The sequence below is a fragment of the Culex pipiens genome, chromosome 3 (genome assembly GCF_016801865.2).
Source record: "Culex pipiens pallens isolate TS chromosome 3, TS_CPP_V2, whole genome shotgun sequence".
Taxonomy (NCBI): Eukaryota; Metazoa; Arthropoda; class Insecta; order Diptera; family Culicidae; genus Culex; species Culex pipiens.
The window spans coordinates 117189803-117207909 of NC_068939.1; the positions used below are offsets into that span (position 1 = coordinate 117189803).

Below are 18107 nucleotides of genomic sequence, written 5' to 3' on the forward strand. Positions count from 1 at the left end.
GCTAGTCTCTACACTTTTCTAGATGATAATTTACGTTTAATCATGAAGTCACCGTAAAGTCATCTACAGTAGGTATTCCAGTACCAACCCAGCCTCCGAAAGTACGTTCGACTGTCGTTTTCGATATGAGACTGGACTTTTGTGCCGTCTTCTATCAACATGGGGCTAGGAGATTTTCGTAAGTATCTAAAGTAAGAACGTAACTTATATGTTGTAGTACGATTCAAATCGATCAAAATTCCATTGAATCGTCCTATGCCCTTTACTGTCGTTCTGCGCATAATTGTCCCATGTTCAAAAAAGTCCAACTGAGAAAAATGCGATTGAAATTTTTCGACCGATTTCTGTGTTTCTACACATAATTGTCCCGTGGGTCCCTAATCACCCTATGTGTCCCTAATCGCCCCAATTAGCAGTTTATCACTCTAATTTGTTATTCTCTTGCTATACAACAGGTAAGCAAGACATAATGCTTCATAAAACTATTGATTCCGTATGAGAAAATACTTGGTGGGACAATTATGCGTAGAAGTGTAACGATGGGACAAACAGACTTGGTGTTGTTTTTAATGAGTTTCCGAACAAAGTACCAGATTTTATGTGTTTTTCTTAAAGTACACATCAGACTAAACTTAAAAATGCCATAAAGTCAAAATCGTCCAAAACTAACATGGGACAATTACGCGTAGAACGGCAGTTTAGGTCACGGTCTATCACAGTATTGTTGTTTATACAAAATCGCCAAATGTGCAACGGCTTTTGCTGCCGCTTTGCTGCCGCGATTAAAGAACGAAACACGAAAAACGATTTTTTTTAACGCATAACAATTCGAATCATGCAACAGGAATGAAAATAAAGTCTTTTGTTTTAAGAAATTGTTGTGATAGTTTAAGGGGAAAAAGCAATGCGATATATTTACTAATAAAACATTTTATTTCTTACAATTTTGATCAATCTAGGTAATTGTGATTGCTAAAATTAAATAGGATATTTTGCCGGTAATAAACTTCACGTATATCATAGGAAATGTGTGTGTGTCGATGTACTTAAAATAAATATTCACTTGCTATTCGTCATTACAGGCTGATGTGCGCAATACATGTCTAGAACGGTAGTTATGTTAAAAAATATATATTTACAGATTCTTAAACGTAAATCTAGAAGAGAGTTTTTCGAATACTGTCAAAAGATGATGTACTTTAAATTTTTGTTATCTTACATCGCTAATAGTACGAAATTGAAACACTATTTTTTCTTCCTTCATTTGAATGATTCAACACTTTTGATTATTTTACTTATTCTAGGGATTTGTAGTAAATCGTTATACACTTTGTCATTTGTCGATTTACATTTTGCTCGCGCTAGATAAATTTTATCTGTACGAGTTCGGAAAGAAAACAGTAGAGATGAATGTACACTTTTCTTGTCTAAAACATTGAAGCACTAAAAGCGAGGAACTTAACTGGGTAGTAGTAGTAATGGTATGTAAAATAGTCTTACAATAGTAGGTAATAAGTACAACTAAGGTGCTATTCGTATAAGAGTTCGAAGCGTGCTTGTCTAGGACGAGGCCATCAGCTTGGCCGCTTGTATGACGTTGTGCTGGTGGTGATAGCCAGCGAGATCGGCGGCCGTTCCGTGATGGTGGTGATGATGATGGCTGTGGGACAGAGCTCCGTTGACCGCACCGCCCATCCCCGAGTGATGCGGACTGTGGTGCGAGTGCAGCGATCCGAACGTTCCCCCGAAGTAGCCACTCTGGAGACAGTTGTTCATGTAGTCGCCGTAGCCGTTTGGAGTCACGGACGAGGTTGGCGTTGACGAAGCCAACGGATTCGACTCGGACTTGATCTGACCAAAGGGGGACGATCCGAGACCGGATCCGCCACCGCCGCCTCCACCACCACCACCGCTGTTGTGCAGATTGTAGCTGTTGGCGGAATGGTGCATCGTGTTCATCGTCGAAGCCGCCGTGTAGATCGAGTGGTTGTGCTGGGACTGCTGGGCAGAATGTTGGGACGACGCCGAAGAGCAGAGTCCGAGGCCGTTGTTGCTACCGGCAGTGCCTCCACCGAGACCGGCGGCCGACGAAAGGGACGAGAGATCGTACTTGCCGCCGCCGCCGCCACCACCGAGGTTCAGCGAGGACGTGTGGTGAGAGCTGGTTAAGGCCGGAAGGTTGTACGAAGACTGGTGGTGACTGGCGGCCGGGTGATGATGGTGGTGATGAGGTGAGATGTGCAGAGATCGGAGTGGCGGTGAAGTTAGGTTTGGTGTTTTGGGGCTGATTGACGAAGACGACGACATGTTCTTGGAGTTGCCGTTGCGATCGGTCTGGAGATGAGATCCTGTAAAACAGAAAGAGAAAAAACTGTTAGCATGCTGTTCAACATACCCATAAAAATAATCCATCTCACCATCGCCCATATCATCCTTCTTGCCAACCCCGACCAAGGACATCACATCGGTCGCCCCTCCAAGGGCACCCCCACCCCCGGACGAACTTCCGCTCTTCTTGGGTTTCCGTTTGCGCGTCTGAATGCCGTCTTTGCGCATCGCCAACGGTCGGTTGACGCCGTGCAGTTTAAAGTACAGCCCGCACGCGTTGCACACCGGCTCACCGTCGTTGTTTCGTCGCCACAGCGTGGTGGTGCGCGTACCGCAGTTTGTACAGCACAGTCCTAACCGACGGGTGGCGGTCTGAAAGGGAGAGAGGAGAGATAGAGAGAGTAAGAGAGATGCTCAGTTATAACAGTTTTCGAACAGTGCTGTGATGAAGGTTTGAGTGTTGGATGGAAGATTAGGGTGGTTAGTTTAAAAGTTGACTGAATAATTCTTCTACATTTTTTAACCATGTGGTCTTAGTGTTTGGATGTTTGCTGAGCAAGATTTGGTAGCCGTACTAAAGCTTGATCAGGAATTCTACAGGTAAAAGAAGTCACTTTTTAAACTGAAAATACTTTGAGGTTAATATAAATACAAATTATGGACGTTTTCAAACATTGTGTAAATTACATTCCGATTAAAAATTCAAAAATAAAGTAAAAAATATCCTTGATCATAATATCGGTTTTTTGCCAAAAATTGCATTTTGTTTTATCATCTTGAACATATCCAAATATAAAATTAATGGAAAATGCTTCTTTTGCGCAACTTGACTATTTGTGACAGAAAGTGAAATTTAAAAATAAGTATTTTTATGGTGTAACCATATTGTTTCTCGTGTTCTCCTTACCTATACGTAAATCTTGTTTTAAAACACCAAATCGATAAGATAGTTGCTTCTCTAGATCACAGACAACAGATAGATACAGATCAACATTGCAAAGCTTTTTTTTAATTACCACTCCTGAAATTTGTTTGGAAACATGAATGGACGAATCGATGATGGAAAATAGCATCTTTAGACATACCAAACATGTTTGCAAATTTTGAGGTATACAAATTTGAGCTACAGTACTTGTTCGGTAACTGGGCTGATAACGTAGCCCAGTCACCGAATACTGCTCGTTAACTGGGCTGTACAAAAATCAATGAGGGGTCCACCGTTGCACAATATTTTCCAGATGAAATATAAAAATAATTGTTACTCAAATTTATTTACAATGCTTACTTTTCATATTTCTTTAATTTTAACTTGAAATTAATTAAAAGTTTGAAAAAAGTTTTGCTTATTTATTGAACATGAACATTTATTGAACACCTCGGTCATTACGGTTTGTTTTGGTTTTCTGACGTTTGTCTGCTTTTTAACTGGGTTACGGCCCAGTTATCGAGCGCCCAGTTAAAAAGCAGCCCAGTTAAACAACACCCAGTTAGCGAACAAATACTGTATCTACAAAGTCCTAGAGAATTTTTCTACATTGATTTAAAATTGAAAATTCGAAAAACATTCTCGATTTTCATACAGGGCCAAAAACTTACTGACTAAAGGCCCTTAACGTGAAGACTTTATAAAAAAATGTTGCATGGAACTCGTTGCAGAGCTTGTTTTTTTTCAGCACTCGTCGTATTTATCTTCTTTTTGCAACTTGTTGCATAAACTACTCTTATAAAATTGAGTTATGTTTCCCAAAAGTATTTTTTTATTTATTTGAAAACAACGATGCTGAGAATGCAGGTCATAAAAAAGTGCAACAGTTCTAAATATCAGAGTGATTTCTGTGGACAATTTCGTATCTTTCTTAATATTTTCAAAATTATAAATTTATTTTAATCTTAATTTTGCGAGAAATTACTCGAATCAAAATAATCTATCTGCACAGTAAAAAATTGTGTAAATATGGAAGGTTGAATATTACCTCTTTTATGATGTAATTTTACCTCAATTTAGACTGAAAAAGCGACATTACACCAGAATAGTGGTAAAATTACATATTTTCAGAGGTTAAATTTCACATTTTTTCTGACATAAAAGATGTACCCCTTCGCAGATGTAATATTACCATGATTTTTTTTTGTTTGGAATCAGTATTATCAAGCAAGAGATATAAATTATATAGTCCAGACTCAATTATCCGAAGGCCTTGGCAAAAATTCACTTCGGATAATCAAATCACGAAAAACAAATTTTTTTTTCGTTGTCATATTTTTGATTGTTGGCTTTACTTTGACACCTAAACTATTCTAAAGTGATTTACTGCCCATGTTCGCATAAATGTCCCATATGCAAAAACAGCAAGCTGAGAAAAACACTAGGGAAGTTTGTCCCACACATAAGGCTACGTGTTAAGTTTTCACAAAAAAAACTGGATTTCCTCCTGATTTCTAGAACAAAGTACTGGATGTTATAGGCTCTTTTGAAAGAGCACACGGTTTTGAACCAAACTGCATCAATAACTCAAAAGTGACGAAAATGCGTATGGGACATTTATGCGATCATGGGCAGTTTAGAATTTTTAAATCCAAGATGGCGGCCAAAATGGCGGTGATGAAATATTTAAAAAAATGCATTTTTGAATTTAATAGGCAATCAACTTGCAATCAACCATTCAAATTTGGCAAAAATGGGGTCGCAGAACTCAAATTTGATGTTAAAAGTGAGAAAATAAAAAAAAACGTTGTTCATGATTCGATTATTACCTTCGGATAATTGAACTTCAGATAATCAAAACTTCGGATAATCGAGTCTGGAATGTATTACTTAATAGTAAGCAAAATTTTCAATTCATGATTAATTTTGTCTTAGAAACGAGTGAATTAGTATTTTTAGTTCTGACTTGAATGGCCTTATACGCTTTAAACATTGTTATTGTTACTCATAGATGTTATTTACTAGTGTTTTGAATGTAAATGCTCAAAAAAGTATAACACGATTAAATCGCATTTGAAGTAAAAAAACATTTTCTCAATGCAATTTAATTTTAAATTACTAAAAAAATTCAAACCTGCAGTAAAAATAAATTAAAGCAAGTATGGTTTTAAAATTTTGCAGAAAGATTTTAAGATAGGAAAATTTTATGATAAAATTATATTCACTTCTGTTCCTGTATTCTAAAAAAAAGTCCAATGATTTCCCTAAAGCAATCATAACTTACGAAGTTCCATTTTTTGCAGATGTTAAAAAGCAATCTGTCTAGTTCAGAAATTGATAGAAGTTGGCCAGTAGTTGTCCAAGACCTGGTGTCCCGTTTTACCTTAAGTAATTTCAATTAGTATTAGACATAGGCGGAACGCATACTGTTATAGAGCAGAAAATGTTGAAAAATAATGATACATTCCAAGCTAATTTTATACTTTTTGGACACAAATCTAATAATTAACAAATTGATGTCTACCACTAAAATCAGAAAATTATTCAGTGAGAATTAGGGCGACAATTAAAAAAAATCGACATCAGGGTTTCCCCTGATTCGATTCCTTAGGCAAAAATAAGTAACTGTGAGCAAAATTGGCAAGGGTCGCATTTTATCGTTGAAGTTGGTGAAAAAACAATCTTTTCATGTATGTCATGTCTTCTTTAAATCGATAATAACTCGTCAGGGTTAACTCGGGTCGTTTTGTGGTCATCGACAAAGTTTTGAAAAAGTTGGTCGTTGTTGATCATGGCCGTTCACGGTCACCCGCGACAGACACGAACGACAAAATAAAGAGACACGTCAAAAAGTAATTGTTCCAAAAAAATTTAAAATGAAAAATTTTGTTCTAAATGAATAAATACCCTTCAGGGTTTATGCAGATTTGAAAAGTACATTAAATTTCCCTTAAAATGACATGTCCTTATTTTTTTAACAGTTGAGTAACGAAAAATGACAGAGTTTTTAAAACATTTTAGTGTTTTTTTTAGGGAATAAACGTTTTTTCGGAATTTTGAGCAAGCCGTCAAATTGGGCGTCCAATTTTACTTAAAAGTCCCTTAGACAACACATTTCCATCTCATCACCTTTTCAGGCTGCAAATGATTGAAAAACATATATTTTTTCGCATGTTCAAGCTGGAAGGATTAACCCTACAATTCCCGAGTCCGAGAAATTCCCGGAAAATTGAAAAATTTGATTCTCGATTCCCTGAAAATTTAAAATGTCGGGAATTGGCACCCTCTAATTTTAATGATTATTATCGTGATAGTTTATTTATTCTCGTTTTATTTAAGTACCAAAAACTAATCAAACAAATAATTTTCGGATGAATTGTACTGTCAAGGGGAAAAAAAAGGATGGGTGGGATGGAATGCTAAACTTTCAACCAAATTTAAAACAAAATTGGAGGGATCCGATGAAAAAAGGGGAAACTTGTTAAAATGTTGGAATGTTTATACAAAAAAAAAACTGGAATACTCACACTCACCAAACGCTTGCTGGGCTTTATCAACGGACGGTTCATACCGTTCATCTTATGATAGAGCCCGCAGGCATTGCAGAGATAGTGACCGGTGCCGTCGCGACGCCAGAGGGGTGTTGAGATGGCCCCACAATTGACACACTCCCGTCCCTCGCCGAACTGGAAATCCATGGCACTGTCTGTAAGAGTGTGTGAGTGTGTGTGTGCGCGCGCGATCCACCCACCGCAATTTTTTACGATTACATTTTCGCGTTTCACCACCATTTTAATCGAGTTTAATTTATCGAGTTTTGTACGTGCAATTGAGATATAAAGATGGCGTTTTTCCAAGTTAAATTCGTAACGAAGGACGCGCGTGTCAATTTAGAGTGTGTGCGTTTGCATTCGAGTTTTTTTTTCCAGTTTGTAATTGTTATTTTAAATTTAGTTTAATATTTTTTTAAATTTTCATTTGGGGTTGGTTTTCGTTTTTTTTTTTGTGGGTGGGTGGAATTTAGAGTCGCAGCCGCGAGAGAGAGAAAAAAAGTAGAAGGGGGAGAAGAGAAGAAATTGCTTTAGTTAATTTATTCGCCAGCGTTATTACCTTCTTCAAATTACCATACGGTGACGTGCGCTGGAATCCGGTCGGATCGTAGGCGCGCCAGGAGCCCATCATCACGTTCTGCGCGTAGAACTGCGGCGGCAGCTGGGTGTGGGTCGTGCCTGGAGCAGTTGACCGAAAAAAAAGAGAAGAACAAAATGGGGAATGTTAAAAGCATGGTTCGTTTTCGGGGGATTAGCTGAAAATTTGCGAGCATGTGTCTTTTGAGGAAATAAAACTGACTGCAGTGAAGCAGCAGTAAAGTTAATAAAATAATAAAATTTTAACTTTATTGAAAATGAGAATTCCCAAAAATGCTATTCAGTCATGTTAAGAGAGTCATATAAGTGGAACAGCTGAATTTTGTAAACGCACTCTTAATATAATTAAAGCGTAAAACAGATCGTTTATAGATCATTTTAAAAGGAATTTTATATTTCAGTTAAAATAACTTGTTTTAATGTAGAAGAACTTAAAAAGTGTGCGCTTTCATTTTAAAAACGACTTATATATTTACAATATACAAGATCATATTGCCAAATTTTGGATTCACTATGCACTTGAGACATGTCTTGAAAAACACACAAATTAGATTTAATCTAATCAATACAAAGCTATAGAGAAACACGTAGAATAACTTCTTGTTTCTTAAAAAAAAGTTGCTAGTTTGCCAATTCGCTTTTCACATAACAAGTTTTCGATTATAAATCCTCTGTAATAAAAATTGCAATGATGATGCTTTCAGGATAATAGATATTCAATACTTGGTAATATACTTGTTTAAAATCAAATTAGACTATTTAAACCAGACCTGACCCCTAGTTAAGTCATGATTAGTTACCGACTAACTAATTTTGTATTCAAAATGAAATAGAAAAACATATTTTTTTTCTTCATGAGCTTGTGCCTTAGAAAGAGCCACTTGCAACCTAGACGGGCTAAAATCTAAATCTTCGCCAAAATTTACATTTTTAACTCTTGGCCGTTTCAAATATTTTTCAAAGTATTCCTTTTTCTAAATTAGTTATCCCATTTAAGTCCTCATACAATCTCTTCGGGCTGGACATACATACTGTAAACCGGGGTGACATTGATAGGCTTTAAATTTATTTTTGCAATATTTTCCAACCAGTAAGGTTTTCTCAAGCTTATTATTTTTGAATCATTTGTAAAACACACAAGGTCCATGCACCATTCTTGACCATTCTTCGGCCCCGGCAAAAAAGATAGGGGAAAGTGGGGCAAGTGTAACAAGCTAAGGAAATGCTCGTTATAACCCATTAAAAAGTTAAAAAATCTGTCGGATTTTATTATAATCATCTTATTCTAGGTCTTGACTAAGCCTTGTTAAAGCAAGTTTTAAAAAAATCCTGTTTTTTAATGTGAAAAATTGATTTTAAAATTTTGATTTTCCGTACGTTCTACTCAACTAGTGGGGCAAGACGAACAACCCGTTGGGGCAAGAGGAACAATGCATGAAAAAACATGTTAATTTGCTAACAATTGAACTGTTATCACTTAGATACATCAGATTAGAATGTATTTGAATGGTTTCTTCATTTTTAGATTAAATAATAATATTTTACTAAAAGTTTTATCGTTTTTACGAAAAAAAAATACTACTTCGATGATAAATAGTAAATTTTAGTAATATCACTATACTTTGTATGAACAATTTTTTTTTTAACGATTGTTTATCAGTTCTTAAGTACTTTCATGTATTTATTTCCCAATAAAATATGTTCTTGCAGCAATTCGTAATTTTTCCATACTAAAAATCCATATGGTACACTTGCCCCACCTGAACAAGATTTTTTAAAAGCTGTCAACAAAAATAACCAAAAGTTAAATCATACTTTGTAATAGTGGCATGTCATTTGTAGGGACACTACTGATCTAGGAAAAATAGCATTTTGATAAAATGAGCCTTAAAACGAACCCTAAGCCTTATTTTGTACTTTCCAAATATTATAAGAAAACAAAGGTTTTGAAAAAACTTCATTAAATCTTATGCCCCGTGGCGTTTACGTCATTTTGGCGGTTATGTGGTAGTAGAATCAGCTAATTGCATTGCTAGCAACAATTCCTCATACTGGAAATAATCAAAATTGTAAAAATTACGGCCGTAGGAGCGATTGTTCCTCTTGCCCCATATGGTCGTCTTGCCCCACCTTCCCCTATGCGTCGCACCTCGCGACGCCCGAGACGCCATTTGATTTTGCTGGGACCGATTTTTCGAAAATATGCCAAACTTTGAAGGTCTGTACCGAGCTCCAGGGTGCTCCAAACTTCAATGTTATATATACCAAAAGATGCGCAAGGATCTGGCCTACACGCCAGTGATGTTTTTGGTAAACGCATTGGTGGCCAAAATGCCTCAAAAAGTGACATTTTTGAAAAAATCTTTTTTTACGGGTTAAATCCCATTTAAAATTGAAGGGCGGAGCGCCAGCTCCTGTTACGTCCAATCAAGCTCATATTTGGGATTTAGGCTCAGTATGCCCACCTGAACAAACCCCTGAATGCCCGCCAAAAAGTCATTTTTGTTACATCCTATTGTATATATAGTTTTACAAAGAAAAAAAAACTATGTTTATAATTAGTTAGGCCGTTGCAAATATTTTTCAATGTTTATGTCGCCCCCCTTCAAAATCGGTTCGAAAAATCAGGGGGCAAAAAAAATATTTTTTCAAAAAACTTCAAAATTTTAAAGGAAATATAAGTCTAACCAACTGAAAACAATTAGAAATGCATTTTTCTGTGTTTAAAATCATATTTAGCATGTCTGGGATCGATCAAAAATATTTTAAATTTTTGTGGAATTCCAATGTACTGCACCACAAAAAGTTTTTTTTCGGCGAAACAAAAAATCTCTTCAATATTTGGATATTTTGAAAACTATAATGATTGCAAAACAACAGGGCAGGTTAAAATGCACTTTAAAACACTATTTTCATTCAAATGTTGAGACCATGGCTTGTTATTACAATTTTTATATTTTTTTATTTTCAAAGTCATCCCGTTTTACGGTAAGTGTATATTCGAAAATTTGTAATTATGTATAAATTTCCAATCGAAAATTATTGTTTTTATAAAGTACACCGGAAAAATGTTCGATTATTGGCTTTTTTTTAAATTTCGAGAAAAAATATACTCTTATGGATTTTTTTTGCTCTTTTAAGATAAAATTCGAAATTTAAAAATCAAGCCCAACATTTTAAAAATCCCAAAATAAGTTCTTTAAGCCTTTCCAACAGGTTACTTTCAATTCTAAAATTTCCAAAAGTAAGTTGCGTAAATTGCTTTCCGCATAATTGATGGACGCCACCAAGATCATCAGCACAGCCGACAACAGTTATCCAAACTGCGAACAAAGCATAACTTCGTTTACCTCGCCGCGATTAAAGCAAGTTGCTCGATTGATGCTCAATAAGCAAAACCTCAGTACCGTGAACTGGGGTGACTCTGATAGCCCGGGGTGACATTGGTAGAAATTTGATTTGACCACTAATTTTGATACATCCAATGTAACAGTCACATTTTTGCATATAGGTTCGGTAATAAGCTATCCCTTAATGCTTACATACTCAAAACTCTCAGAATGTTTAGATATTAATTTGACGGGCATTTAGAAAACCTATCAAAGTCACCCCGGGCTATCAAAGTCACCCCAGTTAACGGTACCTCGTGTGTGAGGCTCTGGGGGACTTTTCGATTACAATGAAATCAGAACGTTTTGGACAGTCTAACTAAACGCGTCGGCGTATTTAATTTCGAGAAACCACCCTTTCAACATGGAACCTTTATAACTAGTATAATTTTTTAACATGACAAATTGAACCAATAGTTTCCGAGATATCACGAGTAGATGAATTAGTAATAATTAGGTGACACTGCGAAAAAACTCATTTTTCGCTTTTTTTAATCTTTAATAGGCTGAATCTCAGCAATCAGCAGTAACCTAAAATGACCAATTACTTGATAACGATGCACTTCATCTATGTCATTTGTTAGTTTGACCATCTTCTCGATTTTCTCCAAAAAATTATTTTTTAAGAAAACTCCGGTACCAGATTTTGATTCATTCTAAACTCTAGCGCAAAAAATGCCTTTGCCAATGTTTAAAAAATTTTTTTTACCGTTTTCGACTCACATTTCCTACACTTTGAGGTAAAATTGGTATGCTGTAAATTTGTCCTGGATTAAGCTTTGAAAAAAATCCAAAACCTTTTTCTGTACAACCTTGGATGTGGAAGGCACCTTTTTGCTTTTCTTACAAAAGAAAGGTTAAAGGTTTGCTTTTGGAAAAACGCTTTTCTCAGAAATTTTTGAAAATTCGTGCAAGACTAGTAATCGCCCAGAAAAAAAAAAAACCTATTACTAATTTGAAGGTTGTGATGTTTACAACTAGTTCCCTTCCACCACGGGATTCAAACTGACCTTTGGATTGCGAGTCCAACTGCCGACTGAGAGACGACTCTTATTGTTTTTAATCCTATTTCTTAGCTTATTAGGCTGCAAATATGGCTGATTCCCCTCTTAAAAATATCTTTAATATTTAAATATTTGTTTGTAGAATAAATCTATTCATAGCTGCAAAAATGCAATCAGAAGCTGATTAACAATGGATATATCTTAATATTTTAATTCTGGCATACATTTTCTCTAGAAACAATTGCCTAAATTTGATGAAGATCGGTCAATATGATTTTTAGTTATGGATACTGAAAAAGTAAAAAAGATAATGGCTGACCATGGGCCAAAAAACGATACAGCTCGTTTTCTCTAAATAACATAAAAAATTTGATTGTTATCAAGAATTGTAATTCAATAGCAAAAACATAGAGAAGTTAAAGGTGAAACTGTCCTAAATGCCAACCGTTCGAACGTTGGTTCAATCTCATTTGTTAGAGGGGGTGACATTGAGCTAAACGATACGCAAACGAAAATCTAGCTGTTAACATATCAAAAGATCGGCCAAATTGACTGGTTGATTTTCTGAGGACGGATTATCTAATCGATCCAAAAGCCTTAAGTTGAGAAAGCCTTTTAAGCAGACGTGCATTGGCACGCTCTGCACTGGCACTTCCAATTTAGCACTCACATCAAGTTCAAAGCATACTACTCCAGCCCAGTGCTAGTGCTAATATTTAGCACTCCCACTTAGCACTCATAGGATTTTATTTCCTTTTTAGGAAAAGAGTCTTTTTAATCAAAGTTCTCAAGCTAATTCGATCATCGGCTAACGGGAATCTATAACAACTGCAACATACCTTTTTCCAGATTCTTCCATAAATATTTTATCTCAGGGCCCGCAAAATCTTCAGAGAATTAAAATTCAAATCCTGTGCCCATTCAAGTGCCAGCCAGACCACGCCCTATGAAGTCTGCAGGTCACCTGGAAAGGATCAGAACCATGGATCTTTTGCTTACTTTCCTTGAACACTAGCACTGCACCAAATTCACAGATAAATGTGGTTGTTGTTAGTTTCATAACATTCTAGACAATGATGACAGTAAATTTTCAATCAACAAATGAAAAAACAACCTAGTTACCATTTGTATTCGAGTGCCAGGGCGAGTGCTATGATTGAAAGCGCAGTGCTATCCGTTAAAATAGCACGCGTGCTAACCGCGTGCAGCGCCAATGCATGTCTGCTTTTAAGTTGAGAATTCAAAATTTTGATGATCTAACTACAAATAACCTAATTTTCAATATTTCGAAGGGTGTACAAACTATTTTCCAAATTGTGTTTGACAAAATGTTTGATAATAGTTAGTCAAATAAATACGAAGTACTAGATTTCTGTTGATCTCACATTTTTTGTAATCGAAATTAAAATAGAGCTGCGTGGTAACTTGAGAACATCCACTCACCAAAACCATCCGTCGGCCACCCGTTCTGGGCCGGGAAGTTCGCCGCGTGACCGTACTGCGTGTGGCCCAGGGCCCGGTTCGAGGGCACGTAGACGGGGGCGTTCGAGGCCGCTGCTGCTGCTGCCGCGGCCGCCGCCGCCGCCGTCTGGTGATGGTACGATGAGCCGGTCGAGTTGCCGCCGGTCGCAACCGCAGCTACCGTCATGTCGGAATACGCGGCCGCTGCAGTCGAGTGAAACATGACTTCTTCTCCGGCGTGGGGAATTTTTGCTGCCTTTTTTCCCCCTCGTGGAGCTACTTTTTCGTTGGAATGTTGGAGTGCAGGTGGTCTGAAATTGTGAAAAAAAATATAATTCGTTATTTGAACTTTATTCTAATTTTTAAATGTTTATCAGCCTACCAAATAATCAAAATCTTCCCTAACACAATCCTTCCAAATTTCCCAAACCACGAGGCACGCAATTCGTGCCCATTGCGATCAACGTTATCAAAATCGCACATGTGTTCAAGTTTTGTCTAAACGTCAGTGCGCGAAACCGGCGATCCCGGGCGCCGTGCCGTTGACGGATCGCGGTCTTATCTGGCTCAGGACCAGCGTGTAGAAAAAATAAATTAGTATCAGCAGCAGACGGTAAGACTCGAACGCCAACCAACCAGCATATCAGCAAAAAATGCTGAACGATGATGATTACAGAGCCGGCTGGAAAATGCTTACTCCACCATACGATTCCGTTGACTTGGAACCTCTCAGGTTCAACGTTCCGTGACGCACCAGACATACCGAACAATGGCACTAAATGCTTTGTTTTGGCTGATAGTGGCAAATTGTTACATTTTTTGTTGTTGTACCGTATGGGAAATTTTGTCGCAAACTACCAGAAACGGAAGTTTGTCAAAAAAAGAGCGGGTCTAACATTTCCAGTATCATTTGATGGATGGAGAGTTACGAGCGGCGCAGCTGAAGAATTTCCACCTGGAGTCACGCCGTTGAAGGAATTCCAGAACCTCCACCGAAGATCGGCACTACAAACCGCGTTGAAATTCGATACCCTTGGAATGTCGCGCCGCTCTCGCGCTCGTGATCATCATTAGTTTTATCTCATACGATCTCTCTTTCACTTGTTGTTCATCTGAGAGAAATTCCCCACTCTCCCTCTCTCCCAACTCTCGTGATTCTATTTCGACGAAGATTTATCTGTCCTCAAAATCTCTCGCTTGTGAGGTGGCGTCGCGCGATAATTATCATATCGATAAATCTTTGTCGTGTAAAACTGTGGCGTTTTCTCTCTCCCCCTGGCCGATTGCCGTCGGTGGACGGGAGAATGGTTGACAGCTGACACGTGTTTCACACCTTTTGCTTGGATGGGTCGCTCGATGCGGTCGCCGGCGGAATCGACACAAGAGTGAGGGGAGTTGGGAATTGAAGGGGGAAGTGGTGGAGGAGGTGAAGGAAAAAGCGTAGGGAGAAATGAACTTGCATAGTATAAAGAACTTTTAATTGATTTCTAAATTAACCAGATTTTAAATCTTAAAGGACCCATTTATTAATGAGATTAAATTTCAATTCCATCACCCTAATTTGTATTGACAAAATATAGTCAAGGATCATTAAACTTTAGTGACAACTTTTATTTTTCGTATGAAAGGTAATCAATATGAATTCTGTTAGATCAAAAAAACAAGCACAATATTTTGCTTTAAGATTCGCAACTATGGAAGATTTTTTTATCAAAAGAATTTAATTTTACGCTCACTTAGAGAAAAATTCGTCATAGAAATTGTATCTCGTCTCGCATTCATTTAAATTCTTTTTTGTAAACAAAACAAAATAAATTAATTGGAGTGATGCGAGCAGTGTAATTCACAAAAAATACTTGATAATTTTCTTTGAAAGTCCGGAAGTAGTGCGTCCATCCCGGGAATTCCCGGGACAAAATTCCCGGGATTTTTTCAAAACCGGGAACTCCCATATCCCGGAAATTATAATATTTTGTCCCGGGAATTCCCTTAATTGAATAAAAAAAGTTATCGGTCTGGAAATTTAGATTTGGTTGTGGAAATAGATGAACAGTTGAAAACTAAGTATAAGATAAGAATTTTGCAGTATTAAAGTATTTATTTGGCATATATCTGCATTAATTTAGCACCTTAGGGAAAATTGTTAAAATTTTAGTTTAAAGATCCGCAAAATGTCTAGCACTTTAAATATTTTCTATCTACAGTCGTGCCTCGTATGAAAAATCATGCAAACATCAAAAAATTATAGTGTTTTGGAATCGGGATGATGTTAGCTATCCATTAAAATTATAATTTAATGAAAATTTTTAACAAAAATACGTATTTTTCTTGTATTTTGAAAATGCATTTTTTTCTCTAAAGAAATCAAAAAAAGAATATTGTTATTGTAATATGGGTATCAAATGATCAGATTTTTTTCATACATTTCGAATGTTAAGTATTTTTTTTAAGAAATGCTAAAAATTTTCACAAAACTAGGTATTATCGAGAAAAAAAATACTCAAAATTTCAGTTTTTACAATATGGGTACCAAACGATTGGGATTTTTTTATACATTTCGAATATTATAAGAACATTTTTTGAAAATACTCAAAATTTTCAAAAAAGAACGTATTTTTGAAAAAATACTCAAAATTTCAGTTTTTACAATATGGGTATCAAACGATCAGGATTTTTTCATACATTTCGAATGTAATAACAACATTTTTTGGATATACTCAAAATTTTCACAAAACTACGTATTTTCGAAAAATACTCCGAATTTCAGTTTTTTACAATATGGGTATCAAACGATCGGGATTTTTTCATACATTTCGAATGTGATAACAACATATTTTGAAAACACTCAAAATTTTCACAAAACTACGATTTTTTGAAAAAAAAACTTATAATTTCTGTTTTTACAATATGGGTATCAAACGATCAGGACTTTGTTCATACATTTCGAATGTAATCACAACATAATTTGAAAATACTCTAAATTTTCACAAAACTACGTATTTTCGAAAAAAAAATACTCAAAATTTCCGGTTTTACAATAAAGGTATCAAATGATAGGGATTTTTTCACACATTTTAAAAGTTATAACGCAAATTTGAGAAAATAATCCAAATTTTCACCATGCTACGTATTTTTGAAAAAATACTTAAATTTTTGTTTAGTATTTTCAAAAATATTATTATTATTTTCGAAATGTATGAAAAATCTCGATCGTTTGATACCCATATTGTTGAAACGGAAATTTTAAGTATTTTTTCGAAAATACGTAGTTTTGTGAAAATTTTGAGTATTTTCAAAAAATGTTGTTATTACATTCGAAATGTATGAAAAAATCCTGATCGTTTGATACCCATATTGTAAAAACTGAAATTTTGAGTATTTTTTCGAAAATACGTAGTTTTGTGAAAATTTTGAGTGTTTAAAAAAAATGATTTTACATTCGAAATGTATGAAAAAATTCCAATCATTTGATACCCATATTGCAATAACAATAATTTTGAGTATTTTTTCGAGAAACATTGTATTTTCAAAATACAGGAAAAATACGTATTTTTGTGAAAAATTTCATGAAATTATAATTTCAATGGATAGCTGACATCATCCCGATTCCAAAACACTATATTTTGTTTGATGTTTGCATGATTTTTCATACGAATAAAGCCAATGTCTCCCATATAGCCAAAATCCCATAAGCTCTGTGCTTCAGTTAAGCACTGAACCGTGCTTAACCGAGGCAGCTGAACGAATCAAAACCGGGGAAGTGCAAAACCGAGGCGTGCAATACCGGGGCATGACTGTAGTTTTATATATTTATAAAAGTCTGGAAATTATATTAACGTATGCTTATGATTTTAAATTTTAAAAATATCATATTAAATTATTTGTCATCAAACATCGGCATCAGGACGAATGTAACAAATCAGATCAGACAGATGTTCAGGCTATTTTTTTTTTCATGATGTTTTGATTTTTTGATTGATTTCGGTTAAAACAGGAACAAAACAAAACAACTAGTACACCGATTTCCAAATTTATTACTCTAAATTCTTCTGTGCCTATTCAGACTGTAGTCCCGATTTTCCCCAGTTGGTGGTAAAGACTTAAAAATAATTTTTAAAAATATGTTTTTTTATAAAACATACAATTCTATACTTATCTAAACTTTGAAATTGACTTGTATAATTTAATTTGTTTAATTTCTTGTTTTTAAGACATTTTCAAAAAAAAAAATACTATCATGTCATATACAAAAATGATCAAAGAGTATATTTATAAGAGAAGACATGTGTGATAGTTTCAAAATTCTTTTTTTTCGGAAAAATACGTGTTTTTTAATAATTTGCAGCAATAAATAGCTATGGTTTGGGAATTTGGTGTCAAACTAACTCTTCTGTAAAATATTGAAAAATTAATTCCGATGAAACGTATTTCTCATCGAAAAAAAAATACAAAAATGGTTTCAAAAATTCTGTAATTTTTTGACACTCGACTGTAAAAATTTTTGGGTTTTAAGGGAAATCTTCCCTACTAACCCCGAGTAGGCCGCGGGTAATCGGCTCCCCTCCCACTAACATTTACACACAAGATCCTCTGTAATTATTAAGTCAAATGTAATTACATAAGCCGACTCGTTCCTAACCAGGTCCCAGCACCGAAAAGAACCTAATAAAAATAATTTTATGAAAAAAAATAACCCAGAAGGGTATTTTTTCATTTCAAGCAAAATTTTACATTTTAAACAAAGTTGTAGAGCAGATAATTACAAAAAAAAGAAATATAAACATGAGGCGTTTGCTTGTAACCATCAACAGTTATCACGATTTAACGAAAAAAAAAGTTTTGAAAAAGTTGG

The 18107-nt window shown here is 35.5% G+C and overlaps 1 protein-coding gene across 2 annotated transcripts in view; it reads right to left on the reverse strand.

Moving 5' to 3' along the window:
* Window positions 1-912: 912 nt before the first annotated feature.
* LOC120425706 (GATA-binding factor A) overlaps window positions 913-18107 on the reverse strand; it is a 67966-nt gene continuing 50771 nt past the window's right edge. The window contains exons 2-6 of one of the 2 annotated variants that reach the window (XM_052711053.1): window positions 13238-13566; window positions 7378-7482; window positions 6781-6959; window positions 2418-2700; window positions 913-2348 (exon numbers count right to left, since the gene is read on the reverse strand). In XM_052711053.1, the coding sequence (XP_052567013.1) occupies window positions 1561-2348; window positions 2418-2700; window positions 6781-6959; window positions 7378-7482; window positions 13238-13478 (1596 nt within the window). In that variant the 5' untranslated portion in view covers window positions 13479-13566 and the 3' untranslated portion in view covers window positions 913-1560. Of the gene's footprint in view, window positions 2349-2417; window positions 2701-6780; window positions 6960-7363; window positions 7483-13237; window positions 13567-18107 lie in introns of both variants that reach the window. The other variant, XM_052711054.1, reaches the window with a different exon arrangement.